This window comes from Bufo gargarizans, chromosome 4 (assembly GCF_014858855.1).
Source record: "Bufo gargarizans isolate SCDJY-AF-19 chromosome 4, ASM1485885v1, whole genome shotgun sequence".
NCBI lineage: Eukaryota > Metazoa > Chordata > Amphibia > Anura > Bufonidae > Bufo > Bufo gargarizans.
Window position 1 is genome coordinate 362,278,515 of NC_058083.1, and position 20,359 is coordinate 362,298,873.

The following is a 20,359-nucleotide window of genomic DNA, read 5'->3' on the forward strand; positions in this document are numbered from 1 at the left end:
CCTTGGATGGATTTTTTGCCACTGTCACATTGCAGAATGTCGCACAACTTTCCTAAGGCACAACACATGTCTCCATGTAGCCGCTTATGTCTCCTTTGACAGACTCCATTTTTGGGGTTAAAAGTCCAAACAGCTTATATTTGCCATCCAACACAAGACAGTGGCATGCAAGTTCATTAGGTACTGTTTACACCACCCCATGTGCGTGAAATGCAAAAATCAAATCACCTTGTCACCTGAGCACTAACTATACATTAGGTTACGTCATCTATAAACTTCAAATCCAAGCACAGTTGGGTCAGGCATTCCACAGCCACCACAGGTCTTCCAGCTTCCAGGTATTGACATTAAATGAGGCTTTCAGCCCTGTCCATATCAGGCTAGACTTTCTCATTCTGTCACCAAACTGATGGGGACCGAAAACAGACAGGAATTTTTTTTTACTTAGCCACAGGTTGCCATTGGAGTTGTCGACTCCTAGGCCTTCATTCCAAAAACTCGTGTGTGTTAAGACACCATTATACTGCATATGGTATGGTGTTCATCCCAGACATTACATTTTTAATGTATTTATGTTATAAAGCTGTCATAAATGCACTGATTAAGAAAATGAAAATACAAAAATATTATTTTATTATACATTTATTCCCAAATACCTTTTTTTAGTTATAATTGCTTGTTTTGTCTGGGGAGCAATCATCAGAGGAAATAAAATGGCTGCCGTCCAATAAGTACACAAAAAACCTGTCCTAATCACAACTCAGGATAAATTACTTCAGAACATTGAGCTAAAGACCTGCCTCATCCTCCTCTCCTACTTGTCAGGGATTGTGACCCTGAATACAGTTTAATAAGATCTACAGCTGAATCTCTGTAGGAATGGTTTCATGAGGAGACGTGAAGTACAGAGAAGATGGATAGGACAGACTGTGGTAATGTGGGGCTGTGGTAATGGAGACTGCATACAAGTACTGCTTCTCATTATCCATATCCCCATCCTCCTCTCCGTACTTCATGTCTCTTCATGAACTCCATTCCTACAAAGATTCAGCTGAAGATCATATTAAACTGTATTCAATATCATAATCCCTGATAGGCAGAGTGGAGGATAAGGCAGATCTTTAGCTCAGTTTTCTGAAGTAACTTGTCCTCCTGTGTGATTAGGACAGGTTTTGTGTGTACTAATAGGACGACAGCCATTTTTCCCCCCCTGATTATTGCTCCCTGGGCAAAACAAGCCATTATAACTAATGAAAGGTATTTGGGAATATACACTACTCACAAAAAGTTAGGGATATTTGGCTTGTGGGTGAAATTTCAGGAAGAACCTAAAATGCACTCTAACCTTTGCAGGTGAACCTAATGTGACCGTCTCTAAACTTTTGAATGCACATCTCCAACTAGGGTTGGACAATATCAAAAATATTCCCACGATAAGTGGTTAAGGCTGCCGGGCAGCCTGTATTTGTGGGAGGGGCTGAGGCCGCGCCCCCTTTGCCTTCATAAGCCTCAGTGGGAGGAACAGTCGGGACGTGCAGCCAGGTACCCCTCCCTCCCTTCCCTTTTATCAGTAGGTCCATTGGGGTAGGCCCCCTTTTAGGCCTACCCTCGCTCCGGGCTCCCGGCATTAACCAGCCCTCGGTAAGCCCTGAGTGGTTCATTCAAGGGCCGTCGCCCTGACCACAATGATATTAAGAAATTTATCGCGATAACGATATATATCGCGATAAATGCCCATTTAGAAGAAAAAAACACTTGGGGCCACAAGGAGACGTTACACTGTATGGGGGCAGCCACAGGGAGACGTTACACTGTATGGGGGCAGCCACAGGGAGACGTTACACTGTATGGGGGCAGCCACAGGGAGACGTTACACTGTATGGGGGCAGCCACAAGGAGACGTTACACTGTATGGGGGCAGCCACAAGGAGACGTTACACTGTATGGGGGCAGCCACAAGGAGACGTTATACTGTATGGGGACAGCCAGACAGCCACAAGGAGACGTTATACTGTATGGGGACAGCCACAAGGAGACGTTATACTGTATGGGGACAGCCAGGCAGCCACAAGGAGACGTTATTTATGTCATTTTTCACCATTTTGGGTATCTGTAACTAGTCAATTGACTTCTAGTAACAACAAAAACATTACAGGGTTAATTCTGTACCAGAACGAGTGGTTTAAACTTTATAGTAGGGATGTCCCGATACCATTTCTTTTAGACTGAGTACGAGTACCGATACTTTTATTTAAGTACTCACCAATACCAATTACTGATACCAATTATAACAATTAAAAAAATAACACATTTATTTTGTGACCACTGGTCAGTGGTCACAAAATAAATGTGTTATTAGTTATTAAATGTGATATTAGTCCAAAAAACAGCCCCCGGCCTCTGATCAGCCCAGCCCCCCCCCCGGCCTCTGATCAGCCCCCCCCCCGGCCTCTGATCAGCCCCCCCCCCGGCCTCTGATCAGCCCCCCCCCGGCCTCTGATCAGCCCCCCCCCCCGGCCTCTGATCAGCCCCCCCCCCCCCCGGCCTCTGATCAGCCCCCCCCCCGGCCTCTGATCAGCCCCCCCCCCCGGCCTCTGATCAGCCCCCCCCCCCCCGGCCTCTGATCAGCCCCCCCCCCCCCGGCCTCTGATCAGCCCCCCCCCCCGGCCTCTGATCAGCCCCCCCCCCGGCCTCTGATCAGCCCCCCCCGGCCTCTGATCAGCCCCCCCCCCGGCCTCTCATGTGCCCCCCAGCCTCTCCCTCTTATCATCCCCCTCTGGTAACTCAACCCCCCCCCTTAGTATTAATCATTGGTGGCAGTGGCTACAGGGTCCCCCCCCCCCCCCCCATCATTGGTAGCAGTGGGCAGTTCCGATCGGAGTCCCAGCAGTGTAATGCTGGGGCTCTGATCGGTTACCATGGCAGCCAGGACGCTACTGAAGTCCTGGCTGCCAGGGTATGTTAGTGAGCAGCATTATACTCACGTGCGCCGTGGCCGCCGGGCACTCCTTCTTCTGTCTGTACTGCGCAGCACAGACCTATGAGAAGGAGTGCCCGGCGGCCACGGCGCATGTGAGTATAATGCTGCTCACTAACATACCATGGCAGCCAGAACTTCAGTAGCGTCCTGGCTGCCATGGTAACCAATACATTTCCTAGTTCAATTAGAATTTGGTATTAAAACAGTCCTCCTCATCATGCTGTTCACATTTTGACATCATTAAACCAAGACGACACCTAACAGTCAACAGTACCTCGTCATTGCGAGGCTTCAAGCAGGATATTGTCAGACGGAATTGGCCACTGAGCTTAGAGAGTCACAGAGTGTCATCAGCAGGTTGCAACAGAGATGCAGAGAAACTGGAAGAGTCTCAGAAAGGCACAGAAGTGGATGTCCTTTGGCCACATCCCACAGTGATGACTGCTTCATTGTGAACAATGCCCTGCGGAACCGGATGATGTGAATGCCATACAACTCCAGACTAGGGCTGAAACAATTACTCGATTGAATCGAGTAATGTGACACAAAAAAATCCCAGATGCAAATTTTTTTAATCGAGGATTCGTTTGTATCATGTGACCACGGAGTGTGAGTGAAGCGCTTGCTGTTACTCACTCTCCCTGGTCCGCACCGCGCTGCAATAGAATTTGACGTGCACACTATGACCTGACGCTGTGTGACGGCAGGTCCCAGTGCAGAGTGGGAAGAAGAAGAGGATGGAAGATTTCTGGAGTGCTAGGAGGGGGAGATGGTGGCACTTGAGGGGGGGGGGGGGGGGGACAACCTGGGGGACAGTTGATGGCATTGAGGGGGCAGCTGATGGCAATGAGGGAGCAGTTGATGGCACTGGGGGAAGCTTGATGTCACTGGGGGGAGCCTGATGGCATGGGGGTAGCTGATGGCACAGGGGGCTGATGAAGTTTTGTAAAGGAAAACGTTCTTTTTAAATAGTTTTTTGTTATTAGAGTACCCGATTAATTGTTGGATTACAAAAATAGTCGATAGCTGCAGCCCTACACATTTAGGCTAGGTTCAGACCTGAGCGTTTCACAGCGCGTTCCTACGCGCTGTAAAACGCTGAACAGGCAAGAACCAATGATTCCCTATGGGAATGGTTCTCATCTGAGCGTTTTACAGCGCGTACGATCGCACTGTAAAACGCCCGACGCCCCAAGAAGTACATGAGCTTCTTTGGGGCGTCTTGTCGCGCGTTCCCGTACATAGACTTCCAGGAACGCGCGACAATGGGCGTTCGCTTGTCTCTGTACCGGCGTTTGCAATCGCGCATACAGAGTGCGACATCCCAAACGCTTAGGTCTGCACCCAGCGTTAAGGCAGGTAAGAGGCACCCAAGTGTCACGTCAGACCATGCAAAACAGTTTACATCTGCATGGTCTGTGTGCTAGGCAACCTGCCAGGGTACCTAACCACACCACCAGGCAGAGACGTCATTATCTTGCATGGGCCAGGGAGCATCTACTCTGGACGAAGGAACAGTGGACCTTAATGCTGTTCACCGATGAAAGTCAATTCACGCTGAGCAGAAATGATAACTGCTAACGATGTTGGAGACATCACGGAGAGAGCTTTGCATTAGCCTTTGTTGAGGGTTGTGTTACAGTGCGGGCAGGTGTGTCTAGTCAATACAGAACTGTCCTACACTTTGTGAATGGTACAGTGACAAGCCCATACTACTTGATCATTAATCCAGTAATTGTGCCTCTGCATGAACAACACAGGGCTAATTTCATGCACCAGCTCATCGAGGTCGCATCATTAGGGAACGGCTGCTGGAGACTGGGCTACCTCAAATAGAGGGGCCTGCACTTTCTCCAGACCTGAATCCCATTGAAAACCTATGGGATCAGCTGAGTCGCCGTGTAGAGGCTTGTAACTCTGTACCCCAGAACCTCAATGACCTGAGGACCTCCCTTCAAGAACAGTGGGATGCCTCAGCAGACAATAAGTCGACTTGTGAACAGCATGATACATCGTTGTCAAGCTGTAATTGATGGCCAAGGCCACATGATAAGTTATTTAATACTTATTGAGCCATTGACATTTTTTGTGGGGGTGATATAATATCACTGTAGCGTGAACTTTTTTTTCTTCTTTTTAAACTCTTTTTTTTTTTTATTGGTTTTCAAGTTACATCAGAATAACAACCTGTATACAATACAGTAACAGATCTGGATAATATCTTGGGGGATTTGAGATGGTGTGAAGGTCACATTTAAATCAGTTTCCCATGCTATAAGAAAGGAAAGACCATCTGCGGAGTTAGTGGGAGAGTTAAGCCTCCTGCACACGAACGTGTACGCCCCGCGGCCATGCTGCAGCCCGCAAGTGCACGAACACCAACCGTGGGGCAGCCACAGCGGATTGCGGACCATTCACTTTAATGGGTCCGTGATCCGCCCGTTCCACAAAAAGATAGGACATGTTCTATCTTTTTTGCGGAACGGAGGTACAGGACGAAACCCCACAGAAGCACTCCGTAGTGCTTCCTGGGGTGTACGTTCCATGCATCCGTTCCGCACCATTACGCATCTCTGGATTTGCGGACCCATTGAAGTGAATGGGTTCGCATCCGTGATGCGGAATGCCCACGGAATGGCGCCCGTGTATTGCGGATCCGCAAAATGCGGTCCGCAATAAGGCAACGGAATGCAGGAGGCCTTAATCATATGTGTATATACAAGTGATATAACCTTCCTAGGTTGTCATTGTTGGGATATTAGCATTTCAAACCACGTTAGAGGTCTGGTATAATTAGGGGTAATTATGATTCCTCGTAAGAGCTGCAGAACTCTATAGGACATTAGAATAGACAAAGGAAGTACCTCGAGTCTAGCATGAACTTTTTATGTTTTTGATAAATTTCACCTGAAAGCCAAATATCCCTAACTTTTTGTAATTAGTGTATTGATAATAACTTTTAAGTATTTTCATTTTATTAATTTCCGGAGAACCCCTTTAATCTCCCCCGGTGAGCCCTGTATCCTATTATATTATGGATGCCTGCACCACTAGGGGGAGCTCTGCACATATGAGTTTGTGCAGTTAGTAGAGAATCTAATAAGAGCCGTATGAATCTTTCCAGTGAGCTCCCCCTATTGGTGGCTGCAGGAAATTAATTTGACTGTTGGAAAGCAGTAAAAGCTGCTCAGTGTCGGGTCAGGTGTATTTCTCAACCTATATGTGCGATGTACATGGCAAGTGCAGTATCAACACAGCATTATTCTGACCGTGGCATTTTGCTTGTAGAAGTATTGTATTGTAGTCTGATTTTCCTGTTTAATTATCCTTTTCTGTCTTCTCCACAGTTTCTTGAGTCAATGTACATGAAGTATGACAGGCAGGCAGCAGACAATGGGGTGTATGTTGTTGGAAGCAGTGGATTTGACTCCATTCCTGCTGATCTAGGGGTTTTATTCACCAGAAACAGCATACAAGGTATTAATAATGTGTTACATTGTGGTTTCATAAATTTACAGGGACTCAATATTTATAGCTTTTTTTAGGACTTTGGACTTTTTTTCTTTATCTCAGTAGTCAGCATAAATAGATAAGTAACCCACTGTCCGTTTACTGCTGCTATAAGGGGAATTTTACCTGCAAGTTAATTCTCATTGTAATAATATGTGGAGAATGACAACCCTGTTGTTCTCTTGATTGGCGCAGATAAAGATGCCCACAGAACAGAAGAACCTTGCATTGATTAGTATAATGTGACAGCCACACTACTGGGATAGCAGAGGGGAGGTGTTGTGCCCTAATTCAGTCTCTTCTTCATGGTCCGGCGAGTGTTAAGTGAGACTCTCTGTTTTGTCGGTGACAAATCCTGGGGTGACACTATAGTCTACTTCACTGATTAAGAGCAAAACTCTTAAAATATAGGAACAAAGTAAGAAAAGGGAAAGGAAGAAAGGTGAAGGGGAGGGTAAAGAGTAAAAGGAAAGGAAGGTAACAATGGTTAAGAAAAAAGATGACAAAGAAAAGGTGGGGAAGCAGAGACGGAGGGTATAACTCCCCTAGACAAGACACACGCAGATTAAAAGGAGATTGGGAGGGTGGACTGGACAGGTTCCTCCAGGCTTCGTCAACTGTGGGGAATAAGGGACATATTAAATCTAACATCCAAACAAAAAATATGGTTGTGAGCAATGAGGATGCAGAAGTGGGGGCGACATTGCCATCTCCAACAGACACGTCACAATTCCCCACATTGGCAGACATTATGTCAGCGGTGAATAAGTCAAACAGTGTGGTGAAGATGATAACGAAGCAAATAGGGGAATTAAAATCTAATCAGAGATGATTGTAAGAAAGTCTGTGAGAGCGTACATTTGGTAGAACAAAGGATTAGTGAGTTAGAACATCAAGCTCTTGGAATGGTAAAAGATTTCAAGAGCTTGAAAGTAGAGAATGAAAAATTTGGTAAAAAAAATAGAGACCTGGAAGACAGGGATAGGAGATCAAATATAAGATTTATAGGAATTCCTGAAAAAATGGAAGGTGAAATTGTACACAATATATCCAAAATTGGATTACTGAGGTGGTGGGTGGGGAAAACTTGTCTAAATTGTTCATAATGGAGAGGGCACTTAGGATACCAATGAGGAACCTAACGGGTAATTTTAATAGCTTACAATAATAGCAAAAATTACCAGTTTAAGGATAAAAGAGATTGTCATGCGTAAAATAAGATCTTCAGGATCAGTAGAAATTTATGGATCAAAAGTCTCAAAATACCTGGACTACTCGGCCTCTACTCAAAAAGAGAGAGAGACATTTACTGAGGTTAAACGAAGACTCTGCCAGGGGGAGATAACTTATTCCCTCCTATACCATGCAAAGCTGAGAGTAGTGTATAAGGATAGGGTTAGCTTATTTATCTCTATTCAATAAGTGGATGGAAGCTACGGGTTTAGGAGGAATTACGTGTATGTTAAGTAAAGTTATTGGGAAAAGATAACACCATTTTAGTGATATGGGGGAAGGTGTCAAATTCGACACTACATTGTACATGCCACAATCAATGTCCGGTACATCCCAGGCTGATGTCCTTATGCAGTACAACCTGTGATGTATCAGCAACATGCAAAGCGCCAGCCATTCAACCGCGCCCCCCATGTATTCGTCCTATAAGATGAATTATAATTTTCACTCACTTTATAGGGCGAAAAATGCGGTACCTGCAATTTTCAAGGGAATTAAGAAAAAGAAACCTATGGTGTTACACTCGCATGAATTGATGAATTTAATTTTAGGGTGGCGGGGCAATTACAGACTGGTTTCAACTTTATATAAAAAATTAAGAGTAGTTAGAAATAATGGGGAGAGATGTAAAAGTAATTTGCGGAACAGAACGGGTGGCCCATTGTAGAATGCCTATTCTTGACCGCAAAACGGACAAGAGTAGGATATGCTATATTTTTTTTGTGGGGCCATGGAATGGAGCAAAGGATGCGGACAGCACACGGAGTGTGCATTGAAGTGAATGGGTCCTCACCCAAGCCGCAAAAACTGCGGCTCGGATGCGGACCCGAACTGTGTTCGTGTGCATGAGGCCTAAGAATGCATGGGAAAGGGATATAGGCTCCCTATCGGAGGAAAAGTGGAGGAGTCTTTGGAAAGCGAGTAATTATTTGCGTAATCCTTCATACAGAGTTACGCAATTTATGCTTTTATATTGTTTATATGCAACCCCTAGTTGGATTCAAAGTGTCATGGCACGGTGTGGGTAGTAAACTCCACACTGAACACAGGAGGGAAGGGAAATGGTACTAGGCCTGGAAACTAGGAAGGTCACCACCTAGTGAATCCCTAGACCGAGCCCTGACTACTATCAGTATGAACAGACCTCGGTGGTAGGAATGTTCATACGCCGGAACCTAGAGCCCTATCTGACCCTAAAGTGCCCTGGAAATAGTGTCAGGACAAAAGATTACCTGTTCCTTTCCAGCTAAAGGAACAGGAGACTTCCTCAGGCCTAATACCAAAAGATAGGGGAATGCAACAAACTAGAAAATAGGAAAAGACACTGAACTCTGAAGTATGCGGATGAGCAGAAACTCAGTGGAGAACCAAACACCAGCACTTCCAAAACCAGAAAGGAGCTATCAACCGCATAGCGTGACGGGTGAGACCGGACTAAATAGAGATGTTGGAATGACCACTTAAGTTACACCTGAGATAAGCGGTGTGGTCATCACCAGCAACAACACAGAAACAAGTGAAACCAAATAGGCTGTGAGATCACATCACGTGCAGCCAGTCTCTTAGATCTTCTGACCCCTGTCACGGGAGTGACCGTGACACAAAGATTTTCACCCGGTACGTTAAACCTATGCCCAAGATGTGAAAACCCAAAAGCGGATATAATCCACATGTGGTGGCGATGTCCCAAAATACAACCCTTTTGGCAGTATCTTATTGAATTAATTGGTGATATTATTTGCTTTAAGCTACCTTTGTTGATTTCTATCTGTACTTTGGGCGAAATTCCTTACAATCTAACAAAAGATAATGTATGCTATATAAATACTTCTTTCTGGCCCGCCTATTGGTGGCCAGAAGATGGATGAGAACTGAAGTACCTACTGTATATTAGTGGATAAGTACCTTGAATTTACATAGATCCATTGAGAAAGCAAGCTATATGAAAGTAAACAAAATTCATATTCATTAGTTGATTATGGAGTAAATGGAAGACCTTCATAGATAAATAGTGGAATTGGAGGGGAGGTTTTGTCCGGTTAAATGTTGAAATTTGAGAACATAGTGATCTATTGTTTTTCACTCCCTACCTTCCCAAAGGCATGGCGAGGGCTTGTTTTTAGCGGGACAAGTTGTACTTTCTTTAATGTTACCATTTAATATTGCGTACAACGTAATGGGAAGCTGGAAAAAAATTGGGGTGAAATTTGACAAGATACGCAATTGCACCATAGTTTTATGGGTTTCATTTTTACGGTGTTCCCTGTGCATTGCCATATGCTGACTCCCATAACTTTTTCTATTTCCAACTATGGAGCTATTTGAGAGCTAATTTTTTTCAGGCGATCTGTAGATTTTATTTTACCGTGTACATTGCTTTCATGGTCAGTGGAATGTGGATGATTGCAAAGAAATATAAGGATTTTTTTTCTAATTCTCAGGAACCCTGACAGCTGTAGAAAGTATTATGGCTTTCAAGTCTGGACCAGAGGTTAGTTTAATTGTTTTCTTTATAATCCTATAGATGGCGTAAACATACACAGGCCGTCTAGACATGCAACAAACTTATTACAGTGGCTCTGGCTGGATGAGAAATTTGGTGCAGGGATAGACGCTTGTGTATAACTTTATACCAACTATTTCTAGGTTTGTTTAGTTTCAGACAGAATTTAATACCAGAATTGCTCATGCCCCTTTCCCCCAAATACACACACCTTTTCGAGTACTCTGTCTGGGCTAGCCGCAAATAATTTCTCTAAACCTAGAGGTCCAAATTGTGCCACATTTACACCCGACTCTAAGAGCCCTCACATTGGTAAATATGGGCCCTTGTGCAACAAACAGTAAAAGTAAAACGGGGAAATCAGTAGAAATTGGCATTCCCAGTCAACCGAACATTTGACCCTGCATCAAAACTATTGCAGACGGTCCACTCCTTGACAGATTCCCAGAGGGAGGTATATTTTCTAATCATTAATTCCAGATCATTTTTTCCATTGTTGGTAGAGTAGTAGTATAGTGTGCCGTCCTGAGAGCAAACCTGTTGCAGCTAATGGGGCTCATACCCTAGTTCCTAAGAGGTGGTAAATTTATTAAGATGTGTAGGCATCTTAATAAAATTGCACCAGAAACTGAAATCTACTTCAGCTAAGGGCTCCCATAGATTTAGTTATAGTTTGCATCAGATTTCTGCTATGTTTTTGTAAATGTGCCACTTTGTTAGGCACCCCCTTTTTTGTTTTAAAGAGCAGAGAGCATCTAGAAACGTGATAAGTTGTAAAATGATTGTGCAAAAAATTTAGACTTTGTACAACAGAAAACTGGCATACAAGTTTTGTAAATAACCCCCAACGTACTTTGTAAGTGATGGTTTTATGATACCCTGTAAAAGTTGTAAAATTGGCAGCGAATGTGATTATCATAGCTAAACTCTTATCAAACTGATATGATTTGGCTTAAATTAGGTTTTTTGAGGTCAGGAGATCAGAGATTAGGCTTCACATGTCAGATGTCAGAACTCGAGAGGGACAGTCTGTAATTAGACTGATTTTTAACCGCAAGTATCTCAAGAACTGCTAAAATGACCAAAAAATTCTTTTCAGCCAAAAGCGAGTAAAATTGATTCATAAAAAAATTGTCCCGAAGGTGTCCATGACCTTTAAAGGGGTTATCCCACAAATTGACAAAAAATTATGCATGCCATTATTTTAAGTATATCAATGCAAGAAATGCTGCTAGTGTAATTTTCACGCTTACCCACTTTTCTGCAGCTGTTTATTTCTTTACTTTCTGTGGGTGGGCAGCAGCTCATCACATGTGACAGTCAAGCACCTGCATCTCCCAAGAGTGCAGTGCATTCAGCTCTTGTTACCCCCTGCTCCTGTCTCCTTCCCCTGCATAGAACATAGGGGGTCATTTACTATCAGATATATGCCAATATTAGGCGTATTTCTGGCGCAGATTGCGGCACAAAAGGTTATTTGCACTGTAATCTGCACTTTTCCCTGCTTACGCCAGGTCTAATAAAAGGGTGTGTGGCAGGAAAGGGATAGGCCGGCAGGTCCGTATTATTCATAATTTTCTACGCCTGTTTTAGGTGTAGAAAATGGTCTAAATTTAAGCCAGCAAGGAAGCTGTCATTAGCAGAGAGGAAAATGTAATGTACATGCTTACTATCTTTATTGCATGTATATTGCAATACTTCATATTAAAGGGACACTGACAGGCCAAATCAGCTTTTTTAGTTATATATATGACATTGCAGGTCTTATAAAGTCTATTAAAAGCATCTAAGTATCCCCCCTGTCCACCTTATAAATACCAAAAACTAAAGTTTTATAACCTGCTTGTCTCGTCACCAATCTGCCCAAGGGGCGGCGTTTAATCTCAAATTGCACCCAGCCAGCCGCTCCCAACTGCTGTTCTGAAGCCCCGCCCAGCTCATCAATATTCACTTCGCTTGGCGGCGGCTACTCTTCCCCAGTCAAGATCCTGCGAGATGTAAGTGAGCAGCACTCTGAAGCTCTGCTCTGAACAGTGCCCGGCGCATGCGCATGAAGCAGAGGCTGCAGCGGCCTCGAAGACGCAGGCTGGGTCTGTACGCAGGCGCGATGTAACCCCGGCCGGGCGCAAGCGCAGAAGATTAGATGAGGACGATGCCCAGAAGATTCAATTGGCCATGCGCAGGATCTTGACTGGGGAGAGTTGTAGCCGCCGCCCAGCGAAGTGAATATTGATGAGCTGGGCGGGGCTTCAGAACGGCAGTTGGGAGCGGCTGGCTGGGCACATTTGAGATTAAACGCCGCCCCTTGGGCAGATTGGTGACGAGACAAGCAGGTTATAAAACTTTAGTTTTCGGTATTTATAAGGTGGACAGGGGGGATACTTAGATGCTTTTAATAGACTTTATAAGACCTTTAATGTCATATATATAACTAAATATGCTGATTTGGCCTTTAAATCACCTATTCCGTGCATAGTGATCCATTTTGTGGGATAACCCATTTAACTAGCTGTGCTACGGCAGCCAATCACTGCCTAATTGTGCAATAAAATTGCGTGGCTGTGCTGCATATCAGTTTTCGTGTGTGCCTATATTATATAGATAACTATTCTAAAGTGAAGTTCCATCAGTTGGGCCCATGGTTTAGCAAAGGAAGGCTAGGGCTCCATGATTCACCCCACCACGTATATGTTGTCATTCTTGGTGTGTTATATAGGGTGCTCGTATTCATGAAGGCACCTGGCAGTCTGCTGTTCATGGAGCCGCAGATCAGGGAAATGTGGAGAATCTAAGGAAGCAATTAGCACTCAAGCCACTTCCTGTTATTGGTAAAAAGCTAAAAAGAAGGTAAGACACATATTTATGTAAAGCTTTATTTAGTGCATAATTGTAGTACCGTGTGCATTTCTTTGTTATGCAGCTAAGTCTCCTGTGTGAGTATGAAGCTCGTTTTCTTCATTTCATGAAAGGAGGGCCAGATAAGGCATCATGCACTCTTGGTCTGTAAAAACCTGTGCGGTCAAAATGATGTCTACTGCTTGAAAAATTCCTTAGGGAGTGTAGTTTCCAAAATGGGATTACTTATAAGGGTTTTCCACTGTAGGGGCACCTCAGGTTCTCTTCAAATACGACATATCACCCAAAAACAATTTCCGCAAAATATGTGCCCATACAGCAATTTTACAACCACTTATGGTGTGTTTCCATATTAAGGAGAAAATGGGTAACAAATTGAGGGTGATTTTCTTCTGTTGCTCCTTGTGAAAATGAAAATTTTGGGTCTGAAATGACAGCCAGGTGTTTCTAAATTCTATGAAATGCCTGTTGGTTCAAAGTGCTCACTACACCCCTTGAAAAATTCTTTGTGGGGTGTAGTTTAAAAAATGGGGTCACTTAAAAGGGGTTTTCACTGTGGGGATACCACTCGGTCTCTTCAAATGCATCATGGCCCCAAAAAAACATTGCAGCTAAATCTGCCCTTCAAAAACCATATGGCGCTCCTTCCCTTCTGAGCCCTGCAGTGTGCCTGCAGTTTATGACCACATATGGGGGGAGTTTCTGTAAACTGCAGAATCAGGGTAAGGATACTTTCACACAAAAGCATTGCAAAGTATAGTACAGCCATCAGCCCCACTGGATCTTCAAGATCCAAGTGGGAATTGATAAAAAAAAAAAAAAAAGTGAAAATAAAAGTAAAAATAAATAAATAAAAATGAAAACAAAAATACACATATTAGGTATCACTGCGTCCGTAACGACTGTCTTTATAAATATATCACATGATCGACCCCGTTCGATAAACACCATAAAAAATAAAAATAGTCAAATCAAGCCAATTTGTCACCTTACACCACAAAAAGTGCAACACTGAGCGATCAAAAAGGCGTATGTCCCACAAAATGGTACCAATAAAACCGTCACCTCATCCCGTAAAAAATGAGACCCTACATAAAAAAATTGCTAAAAAAATTAAAAAACTATAGCTCTTAGAAAATGGAGACACTAAAACATCATTTTATAATTTAAAATATGCTATTATTGTGTTAAAGTGAAATAAAAAAGTGTACATATTAGGTATTGCCACGTCCGTAACAACATGCTCGATAAAATTATTACATGACCTAACCCCTCAGGTGAACACCGTAAAAAAAATTACATAAAAACTGTGCCAAAAATCCATTTTTTTTCACCTTACATCACAAAAAGTGCAACACCAAGCAATCAAAAAGGCATATGCCCCCCAAAATAGTACCAATCAAACCATCACCTCATCCCTCAAGAAATGATACCCTAATTAAGACAATCACCCAAAAAATAAAAAAGCTATGGCTCTCAGACTATGGAGACACTAAAACATCTTTTTTTGTTGTTTCAAAAATGTGATTATTGTGTAAAACTTAAATAAATAAGAAAAAGTAGACATATTGGGTATCGCCACGTCCGTAACGATCTGCTCTATAAAACTGTCACATGACCCCTCAGATGAATGCTGTAAAAATAAATAAATAAAAACTGTTCCAAAACAGCCAATTTTTTGGTCATAAAGTGTAATAATGAATGATCAAAAAAATCCTATGTACCCAAAAATGGTACCAATAAAAACCTTAACTTTTTTTGCAAAAAACTAGCCCCTGCACAAGACGGAAAAAAAAATGGCGTTCAGAAAATGGACACACAATAACATAATTTATTTTTCAAAAATGCTTTATTATTTAAAGGGACTCTGTCACCAGTTTCTAACCAGGTTCTCTCCATGGTCCCCTTCTCATTACAAAGCTGTTGTTATAAGTTAAATCCACCGTGTAGTTTTCATAAAAATCGCTTTTATCTAACCTGTCAATCTTCAGGATAAGGTGCCCAGGGCGTTTCTGATGGTCTGAATCTGCCGCTCTTCGCCGCCGTTGGTGCCCAGCTCCTCCCATGATCCTTTCAGCGCCACCTCGATGTAATGCAATCCGCCTCCGGCTCTCCTCAGTGCCCCCTCCTCCTTTTCAAAGATCTCGCGCGTGCGCACAGGCCTGTGCCTGATGCGCCCGTGCGGACGTTTAGATTCTGCCTCGTTGAGCGAAGTGCGCATGCGCGCGCACGCGCGAATATGCGCGAAAGCGCGCGAATATACGCGAACGCGCGCGAATGCGCACTTCGCTCCACGAGGCAGAATCTAAAAGTCCGCACGGGCGCATCAGGCACAGGCCTGTGCGCACGCGCGAGATCTTTGAAAAGGAGGAGGGGGCACTGAGGAGAGCCGGAGGCGGATTGCATTACATCGAGGTGGCGCTGAAAGGATCATGGGAGGAGTTGGGCACCAACGGCGGCGGCGAAGAGCGGCAGATTCAGACCATCAGAAACGCCCTGGGCACCTTATCCTGAAGATTGACAGGTTAGATAAAAGCGATTTTTATGAAAACTACACGGCGGATTTAACTTATAACAACAGCTTTGTAATGAGAAGGGGACCATGGAGAGAACCATAGTTATAAAAGGGGGGGTTAGAAACTGGTGACAGAGTCCCTTTAAAACTGAAACAAACAAAGAAAGTAGACATATTTGATATCACTGCGTCCGTAACAACCTGCTCTATAAAAATAGCACATGATCTACCCTGTCATTTTGTAAAATATTAAAAATAACAAAACGGTGCCAAAACAGCCATTTAAAAAAAAAATGTAATATAGAGCAATTAAAAATCATATGTACCCCAAAATAGTACCAATAAATCTGGCACCTTATCCCCTAGTTTCCAAAATAGGGTCACTATTTGGGAGTTTCTTCTGTAGGGGTGCATCAGGGCGCATTTAAATGGGACAATGCATCTAAAAACCAGTCCAGCAAAATCTGCCTTCTAAAAAACATGCAGAGCTCCTTTTTTTCTGCGCCCTGCCGTGCGCCCTTACATCAGTTTACGACCACATGTGGGGTGTTTCTGTAAACCGCAGAATCAGGGTAATAAAAATTGAGTTTTATTTGGCTGTTAACCCTCAATGTGTTAAAGAGGACCTTTCACCTGGAAAAACACTGTGAACTAAGTATCCTGACATATACAGCGGCGCCCAGGGATCTCACTGCACTTACTATTATTCCTGGGCGCCGCTCCGTTCTCACGTTATGTCCTCCGGTATCTTTGCTCAGTAAGTTATAGTAGGCGGAGACTGCCCTTGTTCTGCTGGGCGTCTCCTCCTGCTAGGCTGTAGCGCTGGATAATCGCAGCGCACAGCTCACAGCCTGGGAGAAAAAAACCTCCCAGGCTGTGAGCTGTGCGCTGCAGTTGGCCAGCGCTACAGCCTAGGAGGAGGAGACGCCCAGCAGAACAAGGGCAGTCTCCGCCTACTATAACTTATTGAGCGAAGATATCGGAGGACATAACTGGAGAATGGAGCGGCGCCCAGGGATAATAGTAAGTGCAGTGAGATCCCTGGGCGCCGCTGTATATGTCAGGATACTTAGTTCATAATGTTTTTCCTGGTGAAAGGTCCGCTTTAATGAAAAAAAATTAATAAAATTATCGTAGAGACGGGCTGCACCTCAATGGGGAAGGGGCAGCTGTGTTGGGGAAGAAGATGGCTAGAAGGTTGGAGGAGTGTTTAAACTAGGGACTGGGGGGAGGGTAATTATGTTATAGAATGGGAAGATAGTGCAGATAGAGACCGGGGGCAAGGTCGTGGGACTGGGGGAGGAATGTAAGGAGGGACTAGAACAGTTCAGAAAGAAAGGTGTAGAGTAAAAAATATACATAAACCTCTCAAATGTATGTATACTAATGCCAGAAGCCTGACTAATAAAACTGGTGAACTGGAATTAGTGATGTGTGAGGAGAACTATGACATAGTGGGAATAACTGAGACATGGCTGGATGATAGCTATGACTGGGCAGTTAATGTACAGGGTTACAGCCTGTTTAGAAAGGATCGTCAAAACCGGAGAGGGGGAGGGGTCTGCCTTTATGTAAAGTCCTGTCTAAAGCCCACACTCCAGGAAGATATAAGTGAGGGACATGAACACGTGGAGTCACTGTGGGTAGAGATACATGGCGCTAAAAACAATAATAAATTACTAATAGGAGTTTTTACTATAAACCACCTAATATACCATAGTCCACAGAAAATCTACTAATAAACGTGATAGATGAGGCGGCAAATCATAATGAGGTGGTTATTATGGGGGACTTCAACTACCCAGATATAGACTGGGAAACTGAAACTTGTATATCTCATAAAGGAAACAGGTTCTTGGCAATAACCAAAGACAATTACCTCTCCCAACTGGTTCAGGACCCGACTAGAGGGACTGCCATACTGGACTTAGTATTAACCAATAGGCCTGACAGAATAATAGACGTGCAGGTTGGGGGACACCTGGGAAATAGTGACCACAAAGTAATAACCTTCCAATTATCATTCAAAAGAGCGTTTCTACAGGGAGGAACAAAAATACCAAACTTCAAAAAAGCTAAATTTAGCTAACTAAGAGAGGCCATAGGCCTAACTAAATGTGATAAAGTCCTCACAAATAAAAATACAGCCACAAAATGGGATATCTTTAAAAGCATCCTAAAATCTCATTGTGAGAGGTACATACCGTATGGGAATAAAAGGTTAAGGAACAAAAAGAAACCAATGTGGATAAACAGAACTGTAAAGAAAGCAATAAATGACAAAAAGAAAGCATATAAAACACTAAAACAGGAAGGTAGCACGGAAGCACTGAAAAACTATAAGGAAAAAAATAGAACATGTAAAAAACAAATAAAAGAGGCCAAACTAGAGACCGAGAGATTAATTGCCAAAGAGAGTAAAACTAACCCTAAAATGTTCTTCAATTATATAAATGTTAAAAAGTATAAATCTGAAGGTGTCGGCCCGTTAAAGAGTAATGAGGGGGGAGTCGCAGAGAGCGACGAGGAGAAAGCAAAGCTGTTAAATATTTTTTTCTCCAATGTATTCACTGAGGAAAATAAACTGTCAGATGACATGCCGAATGTTGAAATAAATTCAGTGCAATATCGACTTAAAAAGATTAAAATAGACAAATCTCCAGGACCAGATGGCATACACCCCCGTATCCTAAGGGAATTAAGTAATGTCATAGCCAGACCCTTATTTCTGATATTTGCAGATTCTATGTTGACAGGGAATGTCCCACAGGATTGGCGCATGGCAAATGTGGTGCCAATATTCAAAAAGGGTCCAAAAACAGAGCCTGGAAACTATAGGCCGGTAAGTTTAACATCTGTTGTAGGTAAACTGTTTGAAGGTTTTCTGAGAGATGCTATGTTAGAGCATCTTAACGGAAATAAGCAAATAACTCCATATCAGCATGGCTTCGTGAGGGATCGATCATGTCAAACAAATGTAATCAGTTTCTATGAGGAGGTAAGTTCTAGACTTGACAGTGGCGAATCAATGGATGTCGTGTATCTGGACTTCTCCAAAGCATTTGACACTGTACCGCATAAAAGGTTAGTATATAAAATGAGAATGCTCGGACTGGGAGAAAACGTCTGTAAGTGGGTAAGTAACTGGCTCAATGATAGAAAACAGAGGGTGGTTATTAATGGTACATACTCAGATTGGGTCACTGTCACTAGTGGAGTACCTCAGGGGTCAGTATTGGGCCCTATTCTCTTCAATATATTTATTAATGATCTTGTAGAAGGCTTGCATAGTAAAATATCAATTTTCGCAGATGACACTAAACCGTGTAAAGTAATTAACACGGAAGAGGACAGTATACTACTACAGAGCGATCTGGATAGATTGGAGGCTTGGGCAGATAAGTGGCAGGTGAGGTTTAACACTGACAAATGTAAAGTTATGCACATGGGAAGGAATAATGCAAGTCACCCGTACTATTAAATGGTAAAACACTTGGTAACACTGACATGGAAAAAGATCTAGGAATTTTAATAAACAGCAAACTAAGCTGCAAAAACCAGTGTCAGGCAGCTGCTGCCAAGGCCAATAAGATAATGGGTTGCATCAAAAGGGGCATAGATGCCTGTGATGAGAACATAGTCCTACCACTTTACAAATCATTAGTCAGACCACACATGGAGTACTGTGTACAGTTCTGGGCTCCAGTGAACAAAGCAGACATAGCAGAGCTGGAGAGGGTCCAGAGGAGGGCAACTAAAGTAATAACTGGAATGGGGCAACTACAGTACCCTCTGCCTGCGGAGGTGGTGATGGTGAGTACAATAAAGGAATTCAAGAGGGGCCTGGATGTATTTCTGGAGCGTAATAATATTACAGGCTATAGCTACTAGAGAGAGATCGTTGATCCAGGGATTTATTCTGATTGCCTGATTGGAGTCGGGAAGGAATTTTTATTCCCCTAAAGTGAGGAAAATTGGCTTCTACCTCACAGGGTTTTTTTGCCTTCCTCTGGATCAACTTGCAGGATGACAGGCCGAACTGGATGGACAAATGTCTTTTTTCGGCCTTATGTACTATGTTACTAAAATGGAAAATCTGCCCAAAAAGTGAAATTTTGAAATTTCATTTCCATTTTCTTTATATTCTTGTGGAACACCTAAGGGGTTAACAAAGTTTGTCAGATCTGTTTTGAGTAACTTGAGGGGTGTAGTTTCTACAATGGGGTCATTTATGGGGGTATCCACTATGTAAGCCCCACAAAGTGACTTTAGACCTGAGCTGGTCCTTAAAAAGTGGGTTTTGGAAATTTTCTTAAAAATTTTACGAATTGCTTCTAAACTTCTAAGCCTTCTAATGTCCTAAAAAAAAATAATTGAAAATTTTTCAAAATTTTTGGTAAATTTGGGATTTTTTCATAAATAAAGGTGAAATATATTGACTCAAATTTATGACTGTCATGAAGTAGAATGTGTCACGAGAAAACAATCTCAGAATGACTCTCATTTATGAATCAAAAATTGGAGTATATATAGTAATATGAATTTTTTATGTTATGCACTCGCACTTGGTTTTCATTAGAATATGATAATGGTTGTTATATTATCGATCTTATAAGCATCTGTCAACCATTTATTATACAATAGTGTATTGCTGTAGACACATGGATATGGGTGATCACCAGTGCTGTGATACATATTAGTTACTTGTGCGCATGGTCGTTCGATCTGCCGGTCCACTTCGGCACTTTCTCTCATGTGTAGG

The 20,359-nt window shown here is 43.0% G+C and overlaps 1 protein-coding gene across 1 annotated transcript in view; it reads left to right on the top strand.

The window, feature by feature from the left end:
• LOC122933724 (saccharopine dehydrogenase-like oxidoreductase) overlaps nucleotides 1–20,359 on the top strand; it is a 136,069-nt gene that overhangs the window by 26,365 nt on the left and 89,345 nt on the right. Inside the window, exons 4-6 of the mRNA XM_044288695.1 lie at nucleotides 6,328–6,457; nucleotides 10,165–10,214; nucleotides 12,943–13,073. Of these exons, the coding sequence (XP_044144630.1) occupies nucleotides 6,328–6,457; nucleotides 10,165–10,214; nucleotides 12,943–13,073 (311 nt within the window). The remainder of the gene's footprint in view (nucleotides 1–6,327; nucleotides 6,458–10,164; nucleotides 10,215–12,942; nucleotides 13,074–20,359) is intronic.